Source organism: Humulus lupulus, chromosome 9 (assembly GCF_963169125.1).
Source record: "Humulus lupulus chromosome 9, drHumLupu1.1, whole genome shotgun sequence".
Taxonomy (NCBI): domain Eukaryota; kingdom Viridiplantae; phylum Streptophyta; class Magnoliopsida; order Rosales; family Cannabaceae; genus Humulus; species Humulus lupulus.
The window spans coordinates 12,516,501-12,527,505 of NC_084801.1; the positions used below are offsets into that span (position 1 = coordinate 12,516,501).

The window sequence follows — 11,005 nt, forward strand, 5'->3', positions numbered from 1 at the left end:
CTGAATCAACTCACTGTTTAGTGGGTCCTGTTGAAGTTCCAATTGGCAATCTGTTAGATATTTCCTCTTTTGTAACTCTGCCACATGAATATCATTAAACCCCTCTTTATTGAGTTCTTTGAGAACCAATATGACTTGTTTCAGCTTTGAGACCAACTTATACATAGGTGTCCCATTATTGCTTATGTTCCAACTATTGATCAATTTTTGATTAAACTCTGGTGCACTCTTCCACATTCTAAAGTACTTGAATGGTTTCTTCCCAAAATTAATATCTTGATACACGGACAGGAGGGCTGGACTATGATCAAAAAGCTCTTCATTTAGAAAGTTCACCTCTGCCTCTTTGTACTTGTCTAACCACAGTTGGTTTGCCAATACTCGATCTATCTTAGAATAGATACGAGCATCTCCTTGTTGCTTATTATTCCAAGTGAAAAAATTCCCTTGATACTTCACATCTTCTAAATGACAATCTTCCACACATTTTTGGAAAGCTTCAGATTTTTTATATTTCACCCGCATCCCAATTCGCTCCTCCTTATTAAGAATATCGTTGAAATCTCCCATAACTATCCATGGATCCGCCATTCCACTAGCAAGATGTGACAAGTCAACCCACAAATTGGCTCTTCTCTCTTCTTCATTGAATCCATATACAAAAGTAACAAAAAAACTTCCTATAGTATGCATAGGTCTCACAAGCAAATGAATTACTTGACTTGAACAAAACCTAATGCTAACATCAAACATAATAGGATTCCAACTTACAATGATTCTTCCTCCACTATGCCATGCATTATTAGACGTAAAACACCATCCATCAAACATATGAAGGTACAAGGCGCCCAAGTGTTCAACCTTGACCCTAGTTTCAAGGAGGCCAATCAAACCAACGCTCTTTGAAGAAAATAATTTCTTAACCTCAAATTGCTTTTTTGGGTTATTGATCCCCCTAACATTCCAGCTTAGGATCCTATCCCCCTAACCTCAATTTTTTTGGGAAAGTACTTTTGCTGGTGCAATAGTGGGCCGACAAATTTTTTTTCTTTTCATTTTTCTAGTTTAATTATTAATTAGTTCAATTATCCACACATAATAATAGAAACATTTTATTGTCTAAACAACAAAATAATAGTTCAAATGCTTAACGTACTACTAATTTCGAGTGTTATAGCGAAGGAGATCGAAACATGCATGCACTACCAACAAACTAGGTTAATTATGAGTACTGCTTAACATTTCCAATATTTTAACACTTACGATTTAAAAGAACTATTTATATGTCCATAATTAATAATAGGGTAATTAGCTTTTTCCCCCCTCAACTATCACCACTTTCAACATTTGCCCCTCGAACTATTTTTGTATGTAAATTTTCCCCCTGAAAAATTTTAAGAGCTAACTATTGCTCCTTCTGTTTGTTTCTGTTTATTTTAGGGACGGAAAGCATCTTGGGCAATTGAAAACAAGGGAAAAAGACAATTTTAACCTTATACAATACTCTTAATATTTAACAACATATTTTTTCCTTTTTTTGGATCAATTTAAACATTTCCTAATTTGTTGTTTTCTTCATTTCCTCATTCTCTATGAAATATTTATGGCTTCAATATCTTCTACTAGCAAGCCAACTCCAAATAACATAATATATCAAGAAGAGCTTGACTGGAATAAGCCTTTATGTGATTGTGGGTGGGAAGCTGTGATACGCATAGCACGACAGAAGCTAACTATGGTAGGAAATTTTTTGGATGCCCTAAATACAAGGTAATGATTTTGTTTAGAAAATATTTTGTTAATGCTTGAGTCTTATTGATAATAGCAGAACTTTCTTTTTATTATGAAAGAACATTTTAGCAATTATAGTTTTTTTTTATAAAAGAAATGTAAATGTTGGGTGTGGATTTCTGAAGTGGATTGGCCACTCTATTGGACAAAGACCTAACCAAGATTTAGGTGGAGTATTGCAAAGATTAGAAGAACTTGAAGAAGATGTTGCAGTACTGCAAAAAAATGTGGAAAAAAAAGATGAAGAAATTGCAAAGATTTTCCTTGCTATGAGATATCTAAAATATTGGCTTTATATATGTGTTACAGTAGGCTTGTATTTGTATTTGAAGCAGGTGGAGTGAGCCTTGTTTCTTTCTTTTAAAGTGTAAACTTTTTGTAACTTTGCACAAGTGATAATGAGATTATGATGATATATATTGCTCTGTTTTTTGTCAACGTGTTGGATAATTCATTTGATGTTTAATAGAGTTTTGCAATAAATTTGGAAAAGTAGATCGACAATATCAGTACAAATTCTTAATTTATATGCCAATTTCACACAATTCATAAATAAAGTATTGCCATTTTGATTTTCTTGATAGCTACTGCATGTATGTTAATATTCTATATATCTGGTTATATATGCATAGTTGAATGGTCCAAAATAAATCATATTAAGTAGACATATGTCTAAATTTCAGTAAAGACAATAGATAACTGATAATCACATTAATTGAGTAAAAAGAGACTCTGCAAAACACACTACAAATTATATAAAAACAAGTCACATAGAACAAGTTACAAATAAAAGTGATAGATATATATGTTCTACATCACGCTTCAAAATTAGATTGTATAAATGAGCCCACTTAAGGTTACAAAGTCAGAAAAACTACTTCCAAAATAGGTTCCAAAATATCAGACATGTCAAATTGAAATTTCAAAGCAAATCCTGTGTTTTTTTGCATGCTGGATTTTTTTTTGGTTGTGCTCACTTCAACAAATGATCCAGCAGTAAAGTCCAATTTTCTTCTCCTATTTGTTGCTGCCATTAGAGTGTGCTCCTTCATTTATTGATCCAGCCTCATTTTTCTAAAATTAAAAGCACTATATACAATTAGTAGAACCTCAAAATGCAATGCAATTAGTAATAATTGAAAATGATAAATCACTTACTAGTTTCTTAATCCTAGCACAAGTTCTTAAGTTGTGTCCTTCAACACCACAACCGCTACATCTAATCTTCACATACCGCCTTTTCATTTTGCTTCCACCATGTGGGACCATTTCATCAAGATAAACTTTTCTTGATTTTTTGGGTCTGCCAGGTTGTATCTTGCTTATTGGTTTGACCATGCCAGCTTTGCCACTAACAGGCCACTGATCTTGATTTCTTATTGGGAATATTTGATGTGAATAAGCTTTCATATAGTACTCTTTTGTGTACCATTTGCTTATATAATCATCTGGATCATCCCTTTTATGCCATATTGCAGCTACAGCATGCCCACATGGAATACCTGTGAGATCCCACTTTCTACAAGAACAACTTCTAGCCTTTAACTCCACAAAATACATGCCTCCATACATGTTGATGATTTGATAAATGAATTCAGATGATTTTGTAAGTATATGAGCCCCAGCTTCAATTTTATGCTTCTCTAAAATTTCAACAATCTTAGGTGCAATGTTGGAATGCCACATAACCACTGAATGTCGTTTGGTGGTAAGTCTTTGCATCAAATACATCCTAATTCTTTCAAGCATTGACAAGATTGGTCTGTCTCTGGCAGCCAAGATAGCCTTCAATCCATTGAAAGATTCACATAAGTTGTTCAATAGTATGTCACATTGAGGATGAGTCCTAAAATGGGATCTACTCCAATGTATAGGCCCTTTTTCCATTAACCATTCATATGCTTGCTCATTCTCATTCTTAATCTCTTCCATAACTACATGGAACCCAGTTATAGTGACTTTTCTTGCAGCCTTCCACATAAGATCTTTAAGTGTCTTTTCTTTATATACTTTACTAAAATTCTTTTCTAAATGTCTTGCACAATGTCTGTGTTCTGCTTCTGGTACACCTTCCTCCCACATACCCTTCAAAGCCTGTTCCAATCCCTTCTGTTTATCTGTGATGAATGTCCAATGATTTGAATTCAATATCTTACAATCCTCCTTCAATAAGTTCATAAACCACGACCATGAATCCTTATTTTCAATCTCAACCACAGCAAATGCAATAGGGTACATGCCATTATTTGCATCTATCCCAATTGCTGTTAAGAGTTGTCCTTGGTGTGGCCCCTTGATATGACACCCATCTAAACCAATCACAGGTCCACATCCTTCATTGAAACCATTCTTTAAGCCTGCATAACAAATATACATCCTTTTAAATCGTGGTTTTCCATTCGGTGCCATATCTGTCAGAAATTCAACAGTTGAACCCTTGTTGGTATACTTGATCTCCTCAGCATAATCATAAAGCGCAGTGTACTATTCTTCATAAGTACCTTCGATGGTTTTGGTTGCTAGTCGCTTGGCTTTGTATGCCTTATGTTTTGAAACCTCTAGCACATGGTCTTTGCTGACTTTTTGAATGAATGCTGAAAGACGCCAGTTCTCATTACTCTTAAATTCATCTAAATACTTTTTTGACAACCACTTTGAAGTTTCAAAACAATTGGTGTTGTTCCTCGAACACTTATGTTCGTTGATATAAGTCTTGATGATGAATGTTTGACTGTCATCTATCTTTGAGGCAAAACACACCCAAGGGCAGTTTACACCGCGACAAACAGCTCTTACTCTATGAGGATCATTTTTCTTAAAACAAATATCTTTTCCATTCATTATTGCATATTCCCTCACAGCTTGTTTAAACACAGCCCCTGAGCTAAAGACCAAACCCAACTTGAAAACTGGCTTCTCTATATCAACATCAGCTTTAAACTCTGTCAATTGTGGTAACTTTGTTTTTTTAGTCCACTTTCTTGGCTTGTGAAACTTTGAGCCCTCACCATGCTCTGTCCTATCATCAACATCACTCTCAGAGCTATCTCTTGGAATGTAATCTGAATCAGACTCAAAAATTGGCAAATCTTTCACATCATCAATGTCTACTGCCCTCTTTTCTATTCCCTTCAAATGTTTCTCTGCAGTTTCATCAACATTCAGGGCATCATCACTTTGTTCATACTCAAAATCTCTAATATATTCTGCAATAACCTCATCATTATCCTCAAAATCAGTTTCTTCCCTGTCCAAATTTGAACCAACAGCCACTGTTAAACCAACACTGCCATCTGCAACATAAAAATCCCATGAACCACCCACACCAGCGCCAGTTTCAAGCACACCCACATTTGACCTCTGTGTAAGCACTGAACATTGACTTTCAATGAAATTGGAAGTTTTCGATTGAGGGTCTAGAGGAAAAAGAGTTAAATGTTAAAAATTAAAAGTTGCACATGATTTAACTATTTCAATGTATTTCCCTATAACAAACCCCACAACAATCTTTTTTTCCCAAATTCAATAGAAAAGCAACATTGAAGTACTCAAAGTAAATGCAATATTCTCCAACCCACTAGTACCTTTCATTAAGACAATAAATATATATATATAAAGACAATATTCCATCTACTTTGACTAAAATAGTTGTATAATAGATAAAGACAATACATATGACTTCATGAACAGAGATCACATAAGACTATATCAATTGGCTCTTTAAGAAATACATGGTTCTAATATAAAACAAGCATAGTCCTCTTAAAAAAATATATGAAAATTATCAAATCATTACCAAAATCAATTTCATGATGCTGAGATTCTTAAAGAAAAAAAAACCCTAAAGAGTTAATATACAAACTGAAGAAATGAAAAAAAAAAGAGAAGAAAATGACTTACTATAATTCAAAGAGGGATCATTCATTGTTTTAATCTCATTTACGTCAATTTTTTTTTGACAAGAATTCTTCATATATTCAATTTTTTTTTTTTTTTTTTTGAAATAGCTTAAGTTAACTTTTTTTTTTCTCTGTTGAGATTAAAAGACCATAAACGTAAATACAATGCTTAGTTAGCAAGTAAAAGTGTCTCCCACCAAGATATTGTACACTTACCCTTTTACCCTTGTTTTCAATTGCCCAAGATGCATTCCATCTCTAAAATAAACGGAAACAAACAAAAGGAGCAATAGTTAGCTCTTAAAAAATTTCAGGGGGGAAATTTACATACAAAAATAGTTCAGGGAGCAAATATTGAAAGTGGTGATAGTTGAGGGGGGAAAAAGCTAATTACCCTTAATAATATCTACTAAATATATCTACAAATTGATATGCTTAACATACATTTTGGGTGTTATATTTAACGAGACCGAAACAGACACTACCAACAAACTAGGTTAACTAGCAGTACTGCTTAACATTTCGAATATTTTAACACTTAGAGTTTAATCGAACTATTTATAAAGTTCATAATTAATAATAAAATTGTAAATATATCTAAAAATTGATGAAATTTGATGAGATACAATAATATTTATATATATCACAGGAGTTTATCTACTTACACATTCAATACAATTACTATTAATTCTTGTTAATGATAATAAAAGTTTAGTGGTATGATCAACTATTTCTTTATTCCTCAAAAAATGAATAATTATTTAACGTTTCAAGAAATTATCAATAATGGAACATAAATATATATATATATTAACAAAAGAACAATACCCGATTATATGATCAGTAACACTAATAATGTTGAGTAAGACCAAGATTGTATATATTCATAAACTTAAGTGTAACACAACACTTTATTAGACCTATGATAAAATTTTTTAAAAATAAATGATAATCGTATGGTTAGATAAGCATAATCGACAATGATCACAACAATCTTAGTTCATAATTATAAAGTTAGTTAGTATTAATGTTGATCTTAGATCAATCTAATAACTTTATACCCTTGATTAGATGTTAAATAATTATTAATTAATTAATGATAATATATAAAACTATATTCACTAATAATTTTTTTTTAAAATTATGTATTTCTATTCTTTAATACTTTTACCGGCCAATTTTATATTTTCCTGGCGCGTTTATGACTTTTACCGACGTATTTTGAAGACTTTTGCAGGCGCAACATCATAATGCAACAGCAAAAATACCACCGTCAAAACTAGGTTTGTATAAAAATCACTTTTTCCGACACTAATGCCTTGTGCGCCGGCAAAAAGTAGGTTGTAAAACGTGTGCAAACTTTTGCCGGTGCAAATTGCCGCCGGTGAAAGTGCTGGTTTTTGCCAGCGCAATTCGTGGAACGCGCTAAAAAAAGCAACTTTTGACGACACAATTCCGAAACGTGCCGTCAAAAGCCTCATTTTTTGTAGTGTCATAATATTGAATTTAATCACATTCAATTAGAATTATGCTTTTTCGTAATTTTTAATTGATTCATAATATTCTAACAAAATAAGGTTTAGTGAAAATGTTGGGAATGCTTATTTTGACATGCAAGACAAGGAAACCAGGTGACAATAAGCTATTCCGGTCATGAATTCAAGTGGCTTCTGTTATTGATGTTCTTCTTTTCATTTCTTCATGAGTTCAGGAACATAATTTACGATTTAATATTTAGTTTATATAGAAACATGTTTAAGGTGTATGCTGTGCTTATATCTATGATCTTGGATATTGATTGTGATTTATATAAATCCGAACAACAACTGTAGATACTATTTCCAATAGCATTTGTGATCATTCTAATTAAGTTGACGACAATATTTGTATTCCATTCCAAAATAGTCAGAATATAATTTATAGTAATCTTTTAAACATGATAGTTTTTTTTTTTTTTTGTTAGACAAATTGATCAATTTCTTTAGTTAGCTTTAGAATAACAAAATGCAAGTTTTATTGATGATATATCTCTATTATTCCCAAGTACAAATTCAAAAAAAAAAAAAAAAAAGCAGCAACACAAAACTAATTAAACATAATTGGCTTATTTATTACGCCCTCACACATCGGTATAATTATATCTTAGCAGAGATACATCTAATAAAAATTGATATATGAATATAAATTTATTTAGTGATGAGCTTAACGGTGGCCTTATAAGTAGCCCCAGCTTTCCAGACTTTGGGTATGGCATTGGCAGAGCGAACCCAATAAGTGTACCCTAAACTGGTTGTAGCTTGGAACCTCAAGGTGATTGGTCCCCTCGTTGGTGGATTTGTCATGTCCCAAACTGCCCCATAGGCTCTACGCATGGGCTTCCACTGTTTGGTGTCCTCCTATAGTGCACAAACAACGTCATTGGATAAAGTTTTTAAAAGTTGTGCTGAGTATTATTTCAGTTATTTTATTTAAAAGAAAAAAAAAAGAAAACTAATAAACAAAATAGAATTGAATATATAGTGTCATATATTCATACCTGCCACAATTCAACTGCTGTGATGTCGTTTTGGCCGCTTACATATAAAACACTCAAAGCCAAGTAGTATGGATAATTGCCGTTTTCATTGATCTTGTAAGAAACCTGGTCCTTGAAACCCGGGTACTTACAAGAGATCCTTGTATATTCTACTTCAACCACACCATAATTGAACAACTCTTTGTCTGCGTTGGGAAGAGCCAAGCTTGAGAAGGCTCGTGGGCTGAGGATGAAGTCAGTTCTATCTCCTTCCCCATAATCAGTCACTACTACGTCCACCCCATTGTAGCTGCAAAGTTGGGGGTTTTTGCATCTAACCTGAAATATTAAGATACAATAACCTTAGCAATATGGTACTTTTACTAAATGAAAAATACAAGCAATATTTCCAAATTGTACTTGAGCATTATTATTTCTAATTGTGGTTAGCATTTTAAGTAGGCAGTACTTATAATTTTACCTTATAGCATGCCCCACAACCAGCTCCATCCTTGTACAGTGCCCTAGATACTGCTGAGACATAGCCATTATTGACCACCCTTCCATATTCGCCAAATCCGCAAGCTCCACCTAATAAATTATATTATTAGACACCGCAAGAAAAGGTCATAAAAAGTAGGCGCATGGTTTAATTAGGTATTATGCATAAAAATATATGCATAATATGTATGCAAATACTAAAAGACTTGTATACTTGGAGTCCCATAGCCGTCAGGGGTGCCATAATAGGTGGCTCTTGAATCTGTAAACGTAGAAGCACATAATAATACTGGAAAAAGCAGAATGCCAAGAAGAGCACATAGTTGTTTCTTCATTTTTATTCAAACACAGAATAAATGGAAAACAAAAGAGAAATGATATTGAGATAAATACAGAAAAAGGTACTAAGAAAAACGAAGAAAGTATAGTTGTTTTGTAGCAAAGAAAAGAAGGTATACCATGTATTTATAGTAAAGCCTTGGTGGGATTGAGCATTAAGGTATGATCGATGATCAAGCGAGGTGGCTTCTGAATTATCTAGAATTCCAACGCATTAGAGATGATGCATGGTTTAAGATGAAATCCACGTTCAGCTATATGTGCTCCATTTTTTATTTTTGACTTTTTTCATATATAAATTATAAAAAATATTTATCTACTTATAACTATGTGTTTGTATTATTAGTTATAATAAGAATTATATTTGAATTTAATTGTGGCAGCCCAACCTTTGCCTCTCTTTGCTTTCTCACTATATATATATATATATATATTTTTCCGTCATGGAGTTAATGAATTTGCACGTTGGATTTTACTATAAAAAGAAAAAAGAGTACCAGGAGCTGGAAAACTATGTGTCCGTTAATTGTTATGGAACAAAAATTCAAACCTTATTATTACTGCATTGAAATTATGATCATTTTGTCCCATTTAATTATGTCTTTTATGTATGGCTTTTGCCTTGTTATAATATTAATTGGAATTATTAATACCATATATGCATTATTCTTCTACATAAATTGATTTAATTAATACTACAACATACAGCTACATTTGCATGCTGAATTAAGAAAACAAGATGAAATAAAAACACACCACACCCTAATATAGTACAATAATTATTTATAGCCTCCAAACAAAATTACGGCGAACATACATACACTTATTTAGGGAATCAAATCCTTAATCCTACTATTAGCTAGCTTCAAAACAAGTAATTTATATCCCTCTTGATTAATACATATACTAAACTCTATCCATCCTGAATTTAATATAAATCACTACAAACACTTCCCCTCTTGAACATAATTTTAGTCAAATTTATTTTCAACAAAAATATCTCTATTTTAATTACTTAATATTATATAATACATTAAAAAACAATTTTTAATATTAATTTTCTAAAACTCTATATCTAAATTTAAAAATTCAATATTTAAATATTTTTAATTAATTTAAAACATAAAAAATAAATAAATTTTAAAAAAATTATAAATATTTTAATTAGTTTAAAATCTAAGAAAAAAAATTAAAAACCTAAATTTTGAAAACCATTAAACTTTTTGTTTTTTTTTCTCTCTCAGTATATTTTTAATTAATTGAAATAATAATATATATTTTTCAAAAACTTTCTAAATAATTTTTATAAAATTAATTATTTTTTAATTAATTTAATTATTTATATATATTTTAATACTGAAAATAAATTTGGTTGGAAACAAGTTCACAAGAGATGTTTATGTATTAATTTATCTAATAAAAAGTATTATTTTGTTATTTATTAAACAAAAAATGTATAAAGTAGTATTACTAAAGAAAATAAGAGAATAATCACTACAAAAAAGGCCTATACCATGAACAAAAGTCGTCGGCAGAAGCCCGAATGTCCTTAGTACAGCTTCTATCGACAATATGTCTTTGGTAGAACGTTCTCGGTACATCCTCGTCGGTAGAGGAAAACTTCTATCAAGGACATTAAATATGTTCTCGATATAGGTTGTACTGAGGATAATAGTTCTCGATATAGAGTTGACAATATCGTCGGTAGAACCTGTCCAATTTTGTCATTTGGATGGGCTATACCAAGGACATTGTGCTCAGTATAGAATGAAACCAGATTTTTTTTATATGTTCAATATTTATTTATTTAATTTGAATTAAATATAAAACAATTGATTAAAATTAAAACACTTATATTAAACATATAAATAAAAACATAAGAGTACATTTGCTCAATTAAAATAAAGAGTTGTCCTAAACAGGAAAATGTAATAGTCCATAGTAATAAAACTCATACATA

At 31.5% G+C, this 11,005-nt stretch overlaps 1 protein-coding gene across 1 annotated transcript; it reads right to left on the minus strand.

The window, feature by feature from the left end:
* Positions 1 to 7,475: 7,475 nt before the first annotated feature.
* On the minus strand, positions 7,476 to 9,041 carry LOC133799438 (expansin-like B1). Its single transcript, XM_062237454.1, has 4 exons — positions 8,921 to 9,041; positions 8,687 to 8,796; positions 8,227 to 8,544; positions 7,476 to 8,086 (listed from the first exon to the last, which is right to left on the minus strand). Exons 1-4 carry the CDS (start codon positions 9,039 to 9,041, stop codon positions 7,877 to 7,879), a joined length of 759 nt encoding a protein of 252 aa, XP_062093438.1. The 3' UTR covers positions 7,476 to 7,876.
* Between the last annotated feature and the right edge of the window lie 1,964 nt (positions 9,042 to 11,005).